This window comes from Spermophilus citellus (assembly GCF_964194105.1).
Source record: "Spermophilus citellus genome assembly, chromosome: 4".
Lineage (NCBI taxonomy): Eukaryota > Metazoa > Chordata > Mammalia > Rodentia > Sciuridae > Spermophilus > Spermophilus citellus.
The window spans coordinates 136,385,096-136,405,455 of record NC_138185.1 but is presented as its reverse complement, the minus strand read 5'-3'; the positions used below and the strand labels follow the sequence as shown (position 1 = coordinate 136,405,455).

The 20,360-nt window shown below is 40.0% G+C and overlaps 1 protein-coding gene and 1 pseudogene across 15 annotated transcripts in view; one reads left to right on the top strand and one right to left on the bottom strand.

The window, feature by feature from the left end:
* Positions 1 to 1,785: 1,785 nt before the first annotated feature.
* STARD9 (StAR related lipid transfer domain containing 9) overlaps positions 1,786 to 20,360 on the top strand; it is a 168,849-nt gene continuing 150,274 nt past the window's right edge. For 8 of the 14 annotated variants that reach the window (XR_014021416.1, XR_014021417.1, XM_081289592.1 and 5 more), the window contains exons 1-4: positions 1,790 to 1,920; positions 3,831 to 3,923; positions 5,530 to 5,599; positions 8,139 to 8,255. Coding sequence is in view for 11 of the 14 variants with exons in the window: in XM_081289592.1 (XP_081145718.1) it covers positions 3,850 to 3,923; positions 5,530 to 5,599; positions 8,139 to 8,255 (261 nt within the window). In the remaining 3 variants the exon portion in view is untranslated. Of the gene's footprint in view, positions 1,921 to 3,830; positions 3,924 to 5,529; positions 5,600 to 8,138; positions 8,256 to 20,360 lie in introns of all 14 variants that reach the window. The other 6 variants (XM_081289589.1, XM_081289593.1, XM_081289591.1 and 3 more) reach the window with 4 other exon arrangements.
* Positions 10,643 to 11,677, bottom strand: LOC308647354 (talin rod domain-containing protein 1-like; annotated as a pseudogene). The gene has a single exon. The product of its transcript is annotated as a talin rod domain-containing protein 1-like (transcript).

Below are 20,360 nucleotides of genomic sequence, written 5' to 3'. Positions count from 1 at the left end.
TGCAAAGCACAGTGAGTAGAAAAGCCATCTAGGATACCAGGGTTCCAAGTGAGCTTGAATTATAAACCAGTTATCCCAGTACCTTATTCTAGATAGATGAGAAAAAGGGGACTAAGGTGACTCGTGTTCTACTGCTAGAGTACTAAAATAGCCACCTAACTCCTCTCTCTGGGCTTCTACCCTTACTTCTCAGGCTAGTCTCAAAACAGCAGTCAGAGTAATTCTTTAAATATATAAACCAAATCGTTTTGCTCTTTTCCTCAAAACTTTCTTATGGTTTCCCAGCTCATTAAGAAAAAAAATCCAGACTACCATGCCTTCATGATACTTCCATGATTTTCCACCTCTCACTCTATTCTACTTGCCCTGGCTTTCTTCCTATTGGTTTTAACGTTTTAGTCTGTCTCTAAGCTCAGGCCTGTGTCTGCCCTTCTTCCAGACAATAGTCCAACTCTTCTTTATATACTTCATATTTTTCTTAGGTGTCACTGAAGTCTTTCCTGGTCATATTATCTGAAGTTTCATGGCCCTTTTCTACTCCCTGTCCTGATTTATTTTTTATTATGAGCTAATCTGATATACATTTTAGTTAAATTGCTTATCAGTCTCTCTATCCCAGCTCCAATGAGCCTAGAAGTTTTGCCTATTTTCTTCACTTCTTTGTCCCAAGCTTACTCTGATAGGAGCTTACTTAGGACATATTTGTTAAACAATTGAGTATCTGCATGACTTCCTTTCTTGTTTTCTTCAGATGTATTCAAATGTCCTCTTATCAGTGAAGGCTTTCTGGAAGATGCTGTGCAAAACAGCACTTTTCACCCTTCATATACACGAAGGCTATTTACTGTTTTCTTTTTCTTGTTTATTTTTGCATACTGGAGATTGAACCCGGTGGGGCGCTATACCACGGAGACACGTGCGCAGCCCCCCAACCCCGCCTTTTTAAAAATTAAAAAAAAAAAAAATTTTTTTTCCTAAGTTGATGAACAAGGCTAGCCTGTTGATCTTCTTGTGTCATCCCTCAGAGTGCCTGGGATTACTGGCGTGGGTCATCGCGCCTGGTTTCCCTCCCTTCCCGCCTTTTTTTTTTCTTTTCACTGCACTAAGCAGAACCATTTATATATTTATATGTTATATTTTAGGTGTTTGTCCCCTTTTCCTTCCCTGCAGATTGTAATTTCCAAGAAGGCAGGTACATTGTTTTGTTCGTCACTGTGTTTGGGCTTTAAATCAGTGCTCGACACTTTGTAGCTATGCAGTAGTATTTCTTGGATAAATTAGTAAACTAATTCTGATAAGACGGCATTTCCTCTACTACTACAAACACTGCCACGGTGGCCTTGAGGTTCTGGTACAATGGAGCTCCTCAGCACTCAAATTCCTCTTCATACTCCGAATACTCTGCTGGAAAGCAGTTTCTGCCCGTTTCTTTTTTGCCGCAGCATTGACATATCAGGCCAGCACAACGAATAAAAATGCTTGGCAAATTATAAACGTTTGAACATTAATCAAAATTTAATGGATTTACTTGAGTATAGCACGATCTCCAAGTCCGAGAACAAAGCCTCCGCGCCGCACGCTCAGGCCTGAACTCTGCGGACACCTCCAGCCAGCTGCCACGGCGCGGGGGAGGAGGGAGGGGGTAGACGAGGAGGGGCGGGGCCGAGCGTGCCTACCTGGCTCCGGATTGGCTAAGGCTCAGCGGCACCGCCTCTCTTGGGCAGTGGCGCGGATTTGGGCGTGGGTGTCCCGAGAGGCGCGTGGGGCGGGCGGGGTCGGCTGGGGGTGGGGCTGGGCTTGGCCCTGGCTAGGCTGGGCTAGGTAGGGATGCCTAGACTGGACTGACCTCCGGGGATTGAGTTGTAACCGAAGGATGGCGAATGTGCAGGTGGCCGTGAGGGTCCGGCCCCTCAACAAGCGGTGAGTCTGGGCAGGAGGGGGCGCCTGAGGCGTCAAGAGAACTCAGAGGAGCGCAAGGGCCCCACTTTTCTGGCGCGAGGAAATAAAACACAAAGTGACCCAGGGACCCAGGGTCCGGAAGCCGTAAAGGCTTGGCGAAACAGGCCTGGAGTCGAAATTTGTTGTTGTGACCTGGAGGATAGCAGTTCCCGGGCGGCCTCACGAGAGCAGCGCGTTGTGTGCGCAGTGTCCTGGCGTCCTGCCAGCTTGGAGTTTCTAGGGACCATGACTCAAGTCTTGATGCACGGGATTGGGCTTTTCTCATTCTACAGGTTGTGAAGGATTTGGAGAGTTGGGCAGTCTGTCACTATTCTTGATGTAACCCTAGAGGACTGAGACAAAAGGGGGGGTACATGGTTTTCCTCTGCGAGGACTTGAGAGGAAAATTGAGGCCCAGAGAGATGGTGGTTTTAGTTTGCGCTCAACAGCTCCCACCTGATCAAAGACAGAATTGAAGTAAAGGAAGTTACTCTAATCTTTTTCTTCCACATCCCTAGCTCCTCAGGGATGAATCTGATCTTGCAACTTTAAGCCCTTGAGGCTTCCTGAATCCATCCACATATTTTCTTCTCTTTTCCACTATTTTTTTTTTACACTCATATATTTGGAGAGTAAGACTTTGAAGAAGAGTTGGTGTTCGAACTGTTTTTTTTAAATTGTGTTTTATCTATTTATTTTAATATATTTTTAGTTGTAGGTGAACACAATACCTTTATTTTATTTTTATGTGGTACTGAGGATCGAACCCAGTGCCTCACATGTGCTAGGCAAGCGCTGTACCACTGAGTCACAATCCCAGCCCCTCAAACTGTTTTTTAAAGATCTTTTAGTTTGCTGACAGGTAGAGAAAGTGCAGAGGGCCCTCTGAAGGAGTAAGAACACCAAAAGAAAAATATTTAGGCTATTGGAAACAGATTAGTTTTGGTTGAGAGAGGGTTGGTGTGGAGGGAGGTAAGTGATAGGCAATAAAATTGGCAGAGTGGTTGGGAACCAGAGGCACATATTGGAATTATTTGAGAAATTTAAAATTTTCAAGGACATAAGATGACTTGATAATTGCATAGAAAAGTCAAAAAAGGCATTGTCTTAGGCTGGGCATATAGCTTAATGGTAGAGTGGTTGACTAGCATGTACAAGGTACTGGATTCAATCTCCAGCCCTGCAAAACAAAAAGAAAGACATTGTCTCCCAAAACAAAATTTGGTGCAATTGGTTAATTACATTGGTTTCATATAAAGGTAATTGACTTTGAAGTCTTGTAATTGACAGAATAATTATAAGAACAATGAGAAGCAGGAAGGAGAGAGAAAAGAAAATAGGAAGAAGGCAAAAGAAAGAAACGTAGCAGGTACCTAAACTGCTGTGTTTTGGTTGGTAAATGGCTTATGACATCTGCCTTCTGCATAACTGGATGTGATTTAAAATTAGGAATTCATAGGTGTAGCTGCTGTCCTGGAGATAGCCTCTGGTAAAAATCCTCTTTTTTCAAAACTGTTCTTTTAGGATTCTCAGGGTAACAACATTGACCACTCTTAGTAGTAACTTCTTAGTTCTTTAGGAATTAGGAATTTTAAATACCATGGATTAGATTAAGAAAATGATGTTGAAATTGGGTTGTTATTATTTACAGCCATGATAGAGAATAACTTTATCTCATCCAATAAAAGTAGAAAGAAGAGGACAAAAACTTACTTACTTTTAGCTCAAGTGAAGTGCTTTGAGAGTAAGTGGTAGAATGCCAAGACTGTTGACCTTGAGGTGTGAGTAGATTGTAGCAGGCTGGAGTTTCAGGACCACAGATTCAGGCACAGATACAGAAAAATCCAATTCAATCCCAACTAAGAATCTAAATGACTCTCCTCTTCCCACAGAATCCTACAGAGATGATAGATGTGCCCCAAGGTGTTAACTTCTACTGTCTTCATCAAGGCTGTTCTCCATGTGGGGAATATGCTGATTGTATGGTTTGTTTCACCCTTCAAATAAGTCATTGGCACAGATTCAGTTAACAAAGTCATTGGATCTTATGTTGTACTTGGGAAGAAATTCTGGAGATCATCTGACCAAGTTTACATTTTTTGTTTTTCTAGATAAGGAAATAATCTTGTTTAAGGTCTAAAAGCAAACACAGCGAAGATTTGATTCACTAAATGCTGCTTCCTGAGATTACAGGGAAGTTATACCTCTTTCTCAAGTGCTCTTTAGCAGGACCAGATAATGAACCCTGAATAAAATAACATAGGAAATGATTTTGATGTCATCCCCTTTACCACACAGTTGTTTCCCATAATCAGAAATTCTCTTTGTCATTTCGAGTTACTTTCATTTTTCAATCTAAAACCATTCAGTATTGAATGGTTCTGCCAACTCTGTAGACTCTGCAGCAGTCCATCCCGACCTGTGAAAAATTACTTCTCATACAGTGAATAGCTTTTCTGTTTTTTTTCTTTTAAACTATAAAATAGGGAGAACTACTTCATATTTTTTATGAAAATTAAAAGAATACATTAAAAATGTTTAGAACCTGGCTCATTTTAAGTGTCTAATAAAGCGTTAGCTCTATGAGTTTTAGTGACTATTTTTATTCATCTGTAACCTGTACTTAGCTGTTTTTTTTTTTTTTAAGTTTTTCAAAGGAATAAATATCAAGTGACAACAATTTTGTTCTGTTCCTTTTTAGGGCAGTAGTTACCAAATTATAGTATACGTAAAAGCCACCTGGCAATCTTGTTATAATGTAATTTGTTATTCCTGCCCCCCAATCACAAATTTGAATTAACTAGGCCTTCTCTTAATCCCCCATAATTTGATGTAGGCAGCCTACGGCTTATTCCTGTTCACAACCTTTAACCATAAGGAATGAACAAGAGTTAGTGTTAGCAGTGTTACCACGTAACTGCAACATAGAAAGATTTTTAAGGATTTTGGCTCTCATTCTGCTGTAAGAAGATTTAAGGAAAGGATTTGGAAAAATTGTCTCAGTATTTCACCAGAGAAGACTCCAATACCTTTTTCATACCCCTGCTCAAATCCCAGAGAAGATAAAAGATTATACCATGTTGTGTGCTGGGCTAAGAGTACTTTCTAAGATTTCCAAGCCTGATTTCCAAGCTATAGTTAAAAGCTCAGGCTTTGTGTTCAGACAAATTTGGATTTAAATCCTAGTTCTACCCTTGCTGGTTGTGTGACCTTGGACAAGTAATATAATTTTCTCTAAGCTTTAGTGTTTCATCTGTAAAGGTGAAAATATGTTAAGAAGTTTTATCAGAAGAGTATGAGGATAAATAAGATGAAGTACAATAAATCATGCACCTAATATAGTACCTTGCACATATAGGTATGTGCAATAAGTCGTGACTATTAGCTGTTCCAGAATTAAACTGTAATGATCTAGAGAATCATGCTGTGATGCTTGATACGATGCTTATAGCTTTTTTATGGAGACAGATACTTGACTTATGGCTACAGCAATAGGGAAACATTTTGTCCCCCTAGTGCTGATCTGAGCTTCTCTGTGATTTTTTTTTAAAGTAATGTTTATTCTCATATGGTTTTGGTTCTTGTTTCCAGGGAGACCAAAGAAGGGGGAAGAATCATTGTGGAAGTTGATGACAAAGTGGCAAAGATCAGGAATTTAAAGGTAAACCTGAAATTATTTTCCATTTGCTTTCCACTGAGGTCTTAAAATTATTACAGGGGTTTCTGGGGTGAAAATGTATATGTGAATGTATGTAGAAGGGGGAGAGAGGATCATATAAGGAAAATTGTAAGAAGACCCTGGACCAATCATAAAGCAAATTTTAAAATAAGTCGAAAAAGCCAGGGGATGTGGGCTACTACAGCCTAAGTTCTATCACATAGCTAATAGAGGTGGGCATGGTGGTGCATGCTTGTAAACCTAGCTACTCAGGAGGCTGAAGCAGGAGAAGTGCAAGTTCTAGGCTAGCCTGGGCAACTTAGGAAGACTCAGTCTCAAAACTTAAAAAATAAATAAAAAGGACTGGGATGTAGCTACATGGTGGAGCACTTGCCTGGCATGTGTAAGGCCCTGCTTTCAATCCCAAGTATTGGCAGGGAAATAAAAATGTGTGTGTGTGTATGTATGTGTATGTATGTGTATATATGTATACATTCGATGCAGCTATTTTGGGAACTGGTAACTGCTTTGAAAATAAACACTGAGGATGTTATGGAAGCTGTGACTACCTTAAATCATGCCAGGGCAATCTGTATGTCTAGTTAACTCATCTGACCATCAGAGTTGTTTTTGGCGGGTGGGGTGGGGTGGTGGGTACTAGGGATTGAACTCAGGGGCACTCTACCACTGAGCTACATCCCCAGCCCTATTTTGTATTTTATTTATTTAAAGACAGGGTCTCACTGAGTTGCTTAGCACCTCGTTTTTTGCTGAGGCTGGCTTTGAACTCATGATCCTCCTGCTCCGCCTCCCAAGCCTCTGGGATTACAAGTGTGCACCACCATACCTGTCAGACTTTGTCCCAAGCCTCTCAACTGATATCATTTTATCAAGAGACATTATTAGGGATTTTAGAACGTACCTGATAATGCAAGATTTACTTTTGCCATACTGAGATCCAAGTAATAGCCTTCAGATCCCAGAAGGGAGTCATTCACAACCCTGAGTCTTGTTACAGGTTTTCTTTCACAGATCTGACTAAACTTTGAGTCACAATTGGTCAGATATGGAAAATTTCCTTCCCCTGCCTTACCCATTCCTAGAGTTAATTTCCTCCATCCTTTCCACTATTTATCAGACTAGCAGGTAATGGAAGGGTTCTCCCCTTTGTGAACTTTGAGGAGTGGAGAGAGACAGTGCATTATGGTAGTACTCAACCATGTGAGTACTACTATAATCAGCTTGCAAGTGGAAGCCAGCACTCCTAAGAGCTGAGGACATTGAGTGGCAATTGTGAGGATTATCTGGACCCCAGGCTTTAGAACCATGCCCACTTCAGTCATTTCTGTGATGTGATCTGTTTTCTTTTTCAATAACTCCCCACTGAAAGAGAATGGGATTGTCAGACTTTCAAAATGAGCTCCCTGGAAACAAAGATCTTTTTATTTTATTCTTTGCTGTCTCTTATTTATATCTCTATTGCCTAATCACTTCAGCTGTTTTGTTCTAAGATCTCATATTTTTGGTTCTTAAGAATAAATCTCATCCAAGATCAAACTTTAATCTGCCCTCTAAATACCTCCCTGGCTGCTTATTTCCCTAAGGTCAGTTGTCCACTAACAATGTCTTACTCATTCTGATAACCTCATTCTTCTGCAGTTTTTTTTTTTTTTTTTTTTTTTTTTAAGTACTGGCGATCCCCAGCAGTTTTTATTCTTATTTTGAGACAGGTCTCACTATGTTGTCCAGGCTGGCCTTAAACTTGCAATTCTTCACCTCAGTCTCCCAAGTTTCTGGGATTACAGGCATGAAACACTGCATTCAGGGATGCTTCTATGGTTTTTGATGGCTAGGTTCTTTCCCTGTTCAGAGTCTGAATTTTAAATATTAACACAAGGTACTTCTGTGAGTAATGCATTCTCCGCAGTACTCAGAATTCAGTGCAGTTCCAACTTTGGGTCTTCCTTGGGCAGTTGGATTGTTCCTATCTCTTCTGTCCAACATGGTTTCTAATTCACTGGGGGTGAGTACCCAGGAACTTCAGTGAAAGCTCCAGCTTGGTGCAGTCTGCCAGGTCTAGAGGCAGAACTACTTACTATTCATGTGCTCTCAGTCTACTCTACAGAAGATACATAGATAGTGATGAAGATGCCTGGAGAGGGAGAGACTTTCTCTCTCAAGCTGTCCTGTATCTCCTATGGTTGTTACTAATTAAAACAGATACATGATAGAATGATACATTGATTTAGTTCTGTGGGACTTTATTTGTACCTATTAAAGTGAAGATAAAAGTTACTTTTTTTTTTTTTTTTTTTTGTGGTGCTGGAGATTGAACCCAGGGCCTTGTGCATGCAAGGCAAGCACTCTACTAACTGAGCTATATCCCTCAGCCCTGTTACATTTTTTTCTTTTGACACTAGGTTTCATAAATATTCTGTGACCAGTCCAGGTCTCTCTAGTTATAGTATGGAGTGATCAAGTGCCACTGGCCTGTGTCTGATATTATAGTAAAGAAGACATTGGATTCTGTGTTTGATTTTAGGTGGATGATCGACCAGATAGCTTTGGAGATTCCCGGGAGAAGGTTGTAGCATTCAGCTTTGATTATTGCTACTGGTCAGTTAACCCAGAAGACCCTCAGTATGCATCTCAGGATGTGGTAATGTCATTTGTTACTTTCCTTTCTTTAGTCCTTCTCTTTTAAAATGTTTATTATAAAGATATTTGTCATAGTCCTTATGGCATAATTGCGCCAATTGTAAGTATTGTAATGGTACTTTAAATTTTAATACAAACTGATGAATTTTCAAAAGGAAAAAGCTCCAGTACATCAAAAGACCATTGATGGCCTTGAATTGTGGCTCAGTGATAGACTGCTTGCCTGGCATAGATGCTCTGGATGTGATCCCCAGCACTGCTTAAAGCAAACATACTAAAACCATAAACCTTGTCAAGTAATCATTTCTATGGTAGTGTTAATAAAAGAAACTTATTTCAAATGCAGAAATCTCATTGTATGTCTTCTCAATTCTTCATAACTGGATGTAGTAAATTAGCATAGAATATGGGACCTGGCTATTTTTCACTTTGGTTAGAAACTAATGGTGTTTTGGGCTGAGAAATGGTGGTAAGAGGCATCAGGTCCAGAAGGAGCACAGGAAGTGGGAAAAGACTACTTGATCAGGACATGGAAACTGGCTTTTATCTTTTTAGCCTTGGGCCTCAGCAAGATTTAAGTGGATATTAGTTAGCTCAGAGGATGTATGATCCTATGATAAGTGAATGGAACTCACCTCAAACATGGCCTTGACTTGTGTGCAGTAGAAGGGCTGAAGAATCTAAGAAGCTAGTATCATCTTTGAGCCTTAGGATTATACTTATGCTCCTAGGCAGAGTGGAAAATGGCTAGACTGCTAGTTTTTGAGCCTGCTAGGTATGTAGGAGGCAAATCCTATTGATCTATTGCCTGAGGATTGGGAGGACCAGCCAAATCTTTGCCAGCTGAGCTTTTAGTCACTCTTCATGTACCTCATAGTTATTGGCCCTCTCAGTTTTCTAAGACAATTGGAAGCCTGGCAGTGGGTCTACAGGACATTTTTGTTTCTGGGAAGATGCAACATGCTACTTCTTTGAGCACTGTTAAAGGCCTCCTTTCAGTCCCCATGTTGATCAGCAAGCCTTTCCTCTTTCAATTCTATGACTATAGACAACAGTCATAGGGTACACTGTGAAAGTCTATCCCTAAAATTTAAAAAGACAACATTTATTTGACCTTTCATGGTTTCGTATAATTATATATACTAAAGAAAAAAACACTATAGGAATATATTCTTAGTAAGTAGCATTGGTAATAATTTGAGGGGAGACCTGTACAACTATAGCCTTTGAATAAAAAGTCAGAGTCTGTTTTCTACCAAGTATTTGTCTTTTGTGAAACTTTTTATAATTATGCCAAAGGAACAATATTATCAAGTCTGAATTACTCAAGGGAAATAGTACTGATTTTCAGCTAATGCAAACTGCTAATAATGACTGGATAGTTCTAAATCATGGAAGTGTAATTTCTCCATTCTTCCCTTCTATGGAGAGCCTATAGAAAAAGACCCTATGCCCACTATGGGATTTGTTGTCTCTTTGGGCCCCTTCTGTTATAATATGAGCACCTTGCCTTTGTATCAATGTGTTTGCTATAAATACTCAGCAGAAAAGTAAACTGTAGATATTACCTAACCCCTACCAGGTTTTCTCTGTCCTTTAGACCTTGAGGACACTGGCAGGTTCACACTTGTCTTATGGCCCTTGATTTTTTTTTTTTAAAGAAACAGAACATTTTAATAGATGAAATAAATACTCCAGTACATGCAAGGTAAAAAGTTGACATTGGGGGGGGGGAATCTTCTGTGGTGTAAGTTAAAAAATAAAACACACTGGGGCTGGAGATATAGCTCAGTTGGTAGAGTGCTTGCCTTGCATGCACAAGGCCCTGGGTTCAATCCCCAGCACCACAAAAAATTAAATAATTAAATAAAACATGCTCATTTTTGCTTTCCTCCCATTTGCAAATCACATGGCAAAATCATACTCTTTCCACACCAAGTATACTCCTAATTCAACACGACTGCTTTAAAAAATAACAACATACAAAAAAAAGATAGCTACATCCATATCTAAGGGCATTTATTTTTTATTAAAATAAAAAAGAAGAAATGAACCCTGACCTTTTTCCTGCCCAATTAATAATAAAATTCAGTTGACAGACGGGTGGGGTATAGGAGTAAAACTACAGCCAGCAGATTACCCATTTTTTATTCCCCACTCCTGTGTGGGCTGTTTGACACTCTTTCGTGCATGTGAGTTGTGTGCCTGGCCCTGACTTCTGGAAGATTCCTTTTGGGCATTTAATGTGTGAGGGAGGGGTCACCTATCTTTTTTTGTATAAATGGAGAGGGGCTTAGAATAAATATTCCTTTAGCCTGGGGGTAGAAGAAGGGGAATGGAGTGGGGTTGCTAATTCACAGAATTGGAATTCACTGGTGGTAAAATACTTTAAGAGACCTCTATCTTAAAACCTGAGACAGTAGGACAGTAGTCTTTAGATACTGCACAGGCTCTGTTCCTCAGCCTCTTCTGTGGTCTGACATCTTGGCGCCCACTTCAGGGTGCTGCAACAGATCCCTAAGGCACTGGGTCAGAAGCACGCAGGCCAACCCCATGGTCATGACACCACCCAGGGCAAAGGTCTGCATCACCTTGCCCTCAGCACTCACAGCTGCCACACAAGCCAGGAACTGCGGCTCAGTGGTAAAATCTACCAGCACACTCACAGTGCGTACCAGGGGCCCGATGAAGAGTGAGCAGTGGCTGCTTGCCAGTTCACTGGGTACCACCTTTACCCATACACAGGCCAGCAGTGCCAATGCACTCGTACTCATGCACTTGACCCCCAGCTTGAACTGCTTCTGCCAAAACCACTCTAGTGACTTGTCAATGGCCAGGGCGCATGTGTCTGTCAGGAATTTGAGGTTGCACAACTGGCCCTGACACCCCCAGCATCAGCTGTGGAGTCATATTGGTCAGTGGAGAGGCTGGTAGCACCGTGCAGCTCTGCTCCAACTTTTGGCAGCAGTGTGTAGTGTCCACCAGGCTTGGATGTGCATGTTGCATGCCTGATGTGGCCACTGCAGCCAGATAGGCAGCCTGGGCTGAGCACTAGGTCAGCAACACCATCAGGTCACCCAGTTCCGCTAGACTGCCCTGGACTCTCCAAAGAGGCCCGGGTAAGGCTGACTCTGAACATCATCGTGAGTGAGAGTGGAGAGAGCCTTGGTGAGTGTTAATGGTGTCCTGGTGCTGCTCAAAGGACTCTGCACCGTCACAAGAGGAGGTTGGGCCCTTGAAGAGCACCTACTAAGCCTTGTTCAACAGCAACAGCAGGTCAGCCACCAGCCACATCTTGCCCTTGCAGTGGTCACAGCCGAAAAGCAGCATCTTCTGCAGCTGCGAGCTGGCCCCACCTACTGTGCTCACAGGAGCCAAAGAAGCTAGCTCACCAGTGGGCTTCCCAGCACTGCCACTAGCCATGGTACCTGGGAGACACTGGCATGCCACTGGGGAGCCCACTACTACCGCCATTGCCAGTTTTAGTCCTTGATTTTTATCCCAGCATTCAATATGGATAAGATATCTGGTTACTGATATTTGTAACTTTTCCACTGAAAACTTCCAAGAAGAGCCAGGAAAGGAATTGACTCAGTAAGAGGATGTATCAGTTCACCACACCTACATCAGTCCACCACTGTGACTGTATTTGTAGCAAAAAAATAATGAATGGTCTCTTAGCAGAAAATAACATTCTGATAGCTATTTCAGAGTTCCCTAGCCATGGCACACCTATGACCTTAATGTACATACATAAGAACAATTAGCTATTTATGTAAAATGTGATAAATCGGTAATCATGGAGCATGTATATGTGTTAAAACAATACATATATTAGTGTCAACAAGCTTAGAAATGTATTTTGTGTGAGGCTTAATTTACATTTACATAGCTTAATTGTGTAAGTATCTAGTGGAAGCCCAAAAGACCATGGAGGAGGAGAATTCCTAAATGATTCTTCTATTGCCTCATTTTAAAGTTAATGGAAAGATCAAATGGAATCCAGACAGGAAGCCTGTGCAGAGAGATAAAACCAGTGTCTCCTGAGGTTTATTCTGGTTTGTTTATTAATTATTGAGTCCCTCACTGGTCCTAAGAGGAATCAGGATAGGAGAAAGAAGGAAGGGAACCTCTGTCATAGGTTGGAGTACGGCCAGCAGCCCCAGAATGGTGGCAGGACTCATATCCACATGATTCAGTCAGGAGATCTCATTGCTTTCACACAGAAATCAGAGCCCAGAGTTAATTACTGAGGTTAATTACCCTAATTACTGTGGCTTTAAAACCACCAGGGGTGGAAGAGGCAGAATGTCATAAAGTAGTAGGACTTGGAAAGAAAAGAACTTAGACATTATCTAGCTCCTCCTCTCTACAGGATTTGTGGTCACATTTTGTGAAATATACAATAAAATTCACCTTTTTAGTGTATAGCATACAACTACGAGTTTTGATAAACACAAGTATATAACCTGCACTACAATCAGTATGTTAAACAGTCCATCATCTCAGGAATTCCTTCGTGCCCCTTTGTAGTCTTATCTTTTCTGCCCCCAGCCCCTATCAACTACTGCTTTTTCCTGACTCTCCAGTTTTGTATGTTCCAGAATATCAAGTAAATGGACTCATGTAGTATGTAGTTATTTAAGTTAGGCTTCTTTCACTTAGCACGATGTATTTGAGGTTTGTTTCTGCTGTTGTGTGTATCACATCATTTTCTGACTTTGATTCAGACTTATTTAAATCATTTACTCACCCAAATGAACTCTTATGGATTTGGAAGCCCTGATTCCAACTGCAAAAGTGAGGGACCAAAGTCCCTGGCAGCCAATGCTTTTTTCATTCCTGGATTTCTTCTTTGTGTAAAAGAAGGACTGTCAATACCTTTAGAAATGTAGCATGAATTTAAGATATCCAAATATCTGAGGGAAATATCCAATGGATATGAGGGAATATCCAAATATCTAGCCTTGGGGAGATTTTAGGCAACATTATAAGGAACCATTCACATACAGATGTTGACAAGAATGTCATCTATTCAGTATTGGTGCTGCCTTATCATAGTCCTTAGTTTTTTTAGAGATTGAAGGGAATTTAGTAGTCATTTATGCCAGGGTTTCTCAAGCTCAGGACTAGTGACTTTTTTTTTTTAATATCTTTTTTTTAGTTTGTAGGTTGTATAATATCTGTATTTATTTTTATGTGGTACTGAGGATTGAACCCAGTACCTCATATGTGCAAGGCAGGTGCTCTACCACTGAGCTGTTACAGCCCCAGCCCCAGACTATTGACATTTTGACCAAACAATTCTTTGTTGTGAGAATCTGTCCTGTGCACTGCAGAATATTTAGTGGCATTCCTGATCTCTACCCACTAGATACCAGTAGCAGTCCCTCAAAAGTGGCAATCAGAAACATCTGCAACTGGGCTGGGGTTGTAGCTCAGTGGTACAGCGCTTGCCTTGCATGCATGAGGCCCTGGGTTTGATCTTCAACACCACATAAAAATAAATAAATAAAAATAAAGATATCTTGTCCATCTACAACTAAAAAAAATTTTAAAAAAAAGAAAGAAAGAAACATCTCCAACTGGGCATGGTGGTGCACACCTGTAATCCCAGCAACTCTGGAGGCTGAGGCAGGAGGTTTGCAAGTTCAAAGCCAGCCTCAGCAATTTAGCGAGGGCCTAAGAAACTTAGTGAAACCCTGTCTCAAAAATAAAAAATAGGGCTGGGGTTGTGGCTCAGAGGTTGTGGCGCTCGCCTAGCATGCGTGAGGCACTGGGTTCAATCCTCAGCACCACATAAAATAAAATAAAGATATTAAAACAAATAAATAAATATAGTTAGGGATGTTGCTCAGTGGTTAAGCACCCCTAGGTTCAATCCCTGGTATCTCCCTACCACACCCCACGCAAAAAAAAAAAAGATCTCCAGACATTGCTTATTAATCTAGGCCAATCCCCCCAATTTATCATTGTAGCTATACAAATTACATGGAGCTATATGGGCAATTAATGCCCAAGGAAGACTGGATCCATGCTTCCTTATGGTGGTCTTTTCATTGCTTTATATTATTCTACTTCCCTCTTTGTGCATTTATTTCATAGCCTCAGAAGATACATTAAAGGTTTAAATTCTGTAGTGCTTTGTTACTTCCAGCCCTTGGTGCTAACATACCTGAGTAAATAGATTAGGTGTCAATAACTATTGAACAGTAAATCATCAGATACTCAAAAGTTCTTGCTAAGAGGCATTTGTAAAAATGCCATTGATGACCAAATGTAATTTAAATGTTTATCACATCATTTATGTTCAGTTAAATTTGTATTACTTACTCCATTATAGAATAGGAAATTGAGTCACAGAAAGGCAACAAAATTTGCCCAAAGTCACATAGACAGTAAGTGCAACTAAAAAATAAAGGATTGTCCAACTCTAAATTGTTATAATTTCCACTAAGCCTCGCCAATGCTTAACTTTAGTCACTTGACAAAAAAAAAAAAAAAAAAATCCCACTTAGCCTACTTGTGACCTGGTCATCTCCTTACACGTATTATCTGATTTAATCACTTTAACTTCCTAAAGAGTAGAGGATTTTATGCCCCCCCTTTTTAATAATTGAGGAAATTTAGGTTTAGAGCTGTTATATGACCAGCCCACGTCACACAATAAGAAGTTAAGTCCAGGTGTGGTGGAGCTCATTTGTAATCCCTGCTACTCAGGAGGCTAATGCAGGAGGAGTATCACAAGTCTGAGGCCAGCCTGAGGAAACTTAGTAAGATCCTGTCTCAAATAAAATTTTTTTTAAATGTTGTTTTATTTTATTTTATTTTTAAATATTTATTTTTATAGGTGTAGATGGACTCAATACAATACCTTTATTTTTATGTGGTGCTGAGGATCGAACCTGGGTCCTACCCGTGCTAGGTAAGTGCTCTACCGCTGAGCCACAATCCCAGCCCTCAAAATAAAAATTTTTAAAAGGGGGGCTGGGGATGTGGCTCAAGCAGTAGTACACTCGCCTGGCATGCATGCAGCCCGAGTTCGATCCTCAGCACCACATGCAAACAAAGATGTTGTGTCCGCCGAAAACTAAAAAATAAATATTAAAAAAATTTTTTTTAAAGGACTGGAGATGTAGCTCAGCTTGGCTAGCATGTGCAAGACCTTGGGTTTGATCTCTAGTGCAATAGAGATCAAATACAAGTGGCTTTGAACATAGAACCATCATGCAATGTTGATTCATCCTCTTCAAAGTTCATCTTCTTCACTATGCTAAGTACATAAAGGAAAAAGAAAAGAGAGAATATATGGAAAAAGGAAGAGATTAAATGTTGGGAGGGAGAGACAGATATAGACTATGGGACTAAAGTGAATGGACAATGGTATGGGATCATATACCTGTCTTGTCTATTACCCCAAGACCCTGATATCACCAGCTTTCCATTCTTCTTTTTGTTTTGTTGTGTTTGTTTGTTTGTTTTTTGGTACCAGGGAACTCTGGGGCACTTGACCACTAAGCCACATATCCAGCCCTGTTTTGTATTTTATTTAGAGGCAGTGTCTCACTGAGTTGCTTAGTGCCTCGCCATTGAACTCGGGATCCTCCTGTCTCAGCCTCCTGAGATGCTAGGATTATAGGCATGCGCCACTGTCTCAGCTTCCCATTCTTAAGGCAAGTCTTCATTGGTCTAAATTGTGTTTCTACTCTTTATTAGTATTTGAAAATAGCCAAAGCTTTTTTTTTTAATTGACCTATATTTTATCTGACTTGATCTATATTAAAGTCAGAGGTTACACCTGGATTTGAATTCAGGTGCAGCTACTTATTAAGCTGGTTTACGATGAATAAGTTACCTAACCTCTTTGTGTCCTAGTATCATTAGTGATAGTAATACACGCCTCAGAGTTATCATGAGGAGGAAATGAAATAATTATGTAAAGTGTCCATCCCAGTAACTTCCTAATAGATATTTAATTCTTGAGTTCTTTAGCTTTTTTTTTTTTAATCTCTGTTGTAAAAAACATTATCATAAAACAAGAGAAGCAAGAGTTGAACTTGATTTGATAATCTCTTCCCTGAATCTGGATATGATACTTTCTGGGAAAAGCGTGTTCTACTTGGAAAATTAAACTAACTACCCTTTGTCCTGGTGAGGAACATCTGTTGGAGAAGAAGTCCTCTGCTCAAGAGTATTGTGTTCAGTTGTGTAAAATTTTCCATGTGGAACATTAGCTCAGCTTTACCCACCAAACGACTGTGACTGCTCAAAACAAATCCAGACTGAGTCAACAAAAAGCATATCCAGGAACAAAAAGCTACCCAGCCCTTTGTGAAAATCAGTTGCTCCTATTCTCCTGGGAATCTTTATGTTAAAAAGGTCTATTATTTGACTAAAACTCTTGTGAACTTTTCCAGTTATTAAAAAAAAAAAATCATGTGAGCAGAATTTTTCCACATAACCACTGAATCCAAAATTAAAGTTATATCATTAAAGATGATTGTGCTTGGGCTGGGGCTGAGCTCAGTTGATAGAGTGCTTGCCTAGCACTTGTGAGGCACCACATAAAAACAAAATAAAGGTATTATGTCCATCTACTATAAAAAATGAAAAGAAAAAAAGATGATTGTGCTTGTTGTGTTTATAATTGTTTGGTCTCCATAGTACACTGAAAACCCCAAAACACACAGAGTACATCATTGCCTATCCTCCAAGAGCCTTGAGAAAGAGAAAGTTACAAATTCTTTGGTGAATTTATCACTGGTCTGAACTTAAACATGAGGGAGGATGTCAGGAACTTGGAGAGGTTTCAGAGGGAAATCACACACCCCAGAAAGTGATTAAAGGGCTGGACTGCAGGAACCAAGACAAAAGCTTCTATTGGTACAGTATACCTCACATGCATTTGACACAGGGTTATTTATGAAGGAATGTTGGTCCAAAGATGAGAAGAGAGAGGTAATAACACTCCCTAAATACGGAACATGATGAGTTTTACAGTTTATGGTGCTTGAGAACCAACTGGTCTTCATTTCCATTAGGATAAAATAGAGAATTTCAATTAAATTGCAGAGAATTTTATATAATTAGGACATGAAGAATAACATGTAGGGCAGGGGATATATCTCAGTTGGTGGCATGCTTTTCTCTCATGCACAAGGCCCTGGGTTCAACAATCCCCAGCACCACAAAAAAAAAAAAAAAAAAAAAAAAAGAACACTTAGAATTTTTGAATCCTGATATATGGTTGCTAAAGAGTTTGACTTTAGAATTCCAAAGTGTTAAAATTAAAAATGCTGGAGACCATTTGAGATATCTTATTTTTTTCCAATATTTATTTTTTTAGGTGTAGATGGACACAACACAATACCTTTATTTATTTATTTTTTTAATGTGGTGCTGAGGATCGAACCTGGTTCGAGCACTCAAACACTAAGCCACAATCCCAGCCCCAAGATATCTTATTTTAAAGGTGAAAACCTCAAGATACAAAAGTAGTAGTTGTAGAATTTTTTTTTTCATTTTAATATATTTTTTAAAAAATATTTTAGTTTTCGGTGGACACAACATCTTTGTTGGTATGTGGTGCTGAGGATCGAACCCGGGCTGCACGCATGCCAGGCGAGCGCGCTACTGCTTGAGCCACATCCCCAGCCCAGTTGTAGAATTTTTGGTAGTTCAGAATTGTTGTTATTTAAAAAATATTTTTCTTAGAAGTTGATGGGCTTTTATTTTGCTCATTTATTTATATGCAGTGCTGAGAATCAAACCCAGTGTCTCACACATGCTAGGCAAGCACACTACCACTGAGCTACAGTCCCAGCTGCCAGAATTGTTCTTGAGGTTGCAGGGAAACGCCTGCTGTTTATTCTAATGGTAGACCCCATGAACTGCAACACAAATGTCCCAGCATGTCAGTTAATGTGCTGCTAACAGAATCCCAAGGAAAGATCCTGTTCTTTAGATCAGACCTATCCCCCATTCGTTATTCAGTTGAGGTGAGGAATTTCACTCTCCCCATTTAGTATTATAGGGGAGTATTGAGTGCCTGTTATGAGTTCTCCAGTGTGGTCAATCTGTGATTAGATACTGCTGCCACAGAAGCAGCGTTTCAGTCTGGGAGACTTAATCTGTTATAAGATGAAGGAAAATGATCTATTTTTTTTATAACAGAGATATTTTACACAGGATTTATTTAATTGTCACTGACTTATTTTTACAGTTTTAAAAAATCTTACAGTGGATCAAACTTGGTGGATCTATTTTATCTGTGCCTCCAGAAAGTGTACAGAGAAGGACTGTAACCCTTACTTCTTTTGTACCTTCTGTCTCTTTATATCTACTGAAATTGGAGTATGAATGAAGGCTTTAGTGAAAGGGTTAAAAAAAAGGTGGAAGAGTTATTTAAACTGAAAAGGAGCAAGAGGAGAGGGAAACAAAGAAGAATTTAAGCTGGGTTCAGTGGTGCATGCCTGTAATCCCAGTAGCTTGGGAGGCTGAGGCAGGAGGATCAAGAGTTCAAAGCTAGCCTCAGCAAAATTGAGGTCTCAACTGAGACCCTGTCTCTAAATAAAATATAAAATGGACTGGGGATGTGGCTCAGTGGTCAAGTACCCCTGAGTTCAATTCCTGGTAACCCTCACCCCCCAAAAAGAAGAAATTAAGGTGAGGAGGAATTTGAGAGCTCACAGAGGAGCAGATACTGTTAGGATTCAATGGCTTGGCTTTTTTCAAATAGATGTAATTATCTCTACTTAAGGGATAAGAACAGGCTCAGATGCTTAAGGTCACACAACTGATTGGTGGAATCAGCAATCAGACTCGTGTTGATTGTGTGACTCCAGAATTCAGGCTTTCATACACACACACACACACAGCTCTGTCCCTATATTTCCAGTGCTACACATCTGGAATTCATGATAAATTAATGACCTGATGGATAACAGACAAGATAGGACTCTGCCTTCTTAAATTGTTTTTTTTTTTAGGGTTTTTGTTTACTTGTTTTTGTGGTGTTGGGGATGGAACCCAGGACTTTGTGCATGCTAGGCGCAAGCTCTATAACTGAATTACAACCCAGGTCCTACTTTTTGAATCTTCTGCCTATTTTGAGAAGCTTTCCAAGTATGCTTAAGTTATAGAACTACAAAGGTCTATAAGTTTCTCCATGTATCTTCTTTCCCTGATGCATTTATGTGCTAGGAAAGTGGGGAGTTGTGGGGGTGTTAAAGCATTTCCTCATGAATATTTGCAAAGCTGTGTACATTCCATCACTACTGCTGCTTCATTCCAACCACCATGGATACAGAAGTAGAAGGAAGTTTATAAGAAAGAGGCTTTTTTTTGTGCAATAATTGGATGGGGCTCTGTGGGACTGAGTGGGGGAAGGGAAATTACCATGAGAGTTTTCAGTATGTTCTTTCTGCCAGCAGCACAGCTGCTCTGTTCCATAAGCATATCCATGGGCTGGGTTTTAAAGGAAGAAGATCTTCCTTTTGGCTTCAATCTTTTTTTTTTTTTTTTTTGTAGATGGACACAATACCTTTATTTTATTTATTTATTTTTATGTGGCGCTTGAAGGATATGGGGGGAAAAAATGGAGAAAGAAGGACAGTGAGTCCCAGGGAGAGTAGGAAAACAAGGGACTCTAGACTTTCACCATTTCCCTGTAACAATGGGCTCTGAACCTGAGCTGTATCTACAGCTGTTCTCTCTGACTGACACATTCTGCTTTGATTCATTCTCACTAAACCCTATAAAACTCAGACCCCTATTGTAACCAGTTGCCATTTTCTCTCTAGAAAATATGCCCCTCTGGTGCTTATCCATTTAGGTCTTTTTTTTTTTTCATTTTGTGCTGAAACTTGGAACAGAGTTTGGGGTTCTTTACTCCTCCCCATCCTAATGTTTTCAGTGCTGAGGATCAACCCAGTGCAGCATTTAATTGAATCTTTAAAGATAGCTTTCAGACTCAGAAACATCTGAAGGATAGAGATCTGTGATGTTTAAATTTAAAGCTTGCTGCTGATGCCAAATGCCTATACAAATATGAACAGTGGAAATTGGAGAATTCTTTTTTTAATGTTATTGTATTTTTTATACCTTT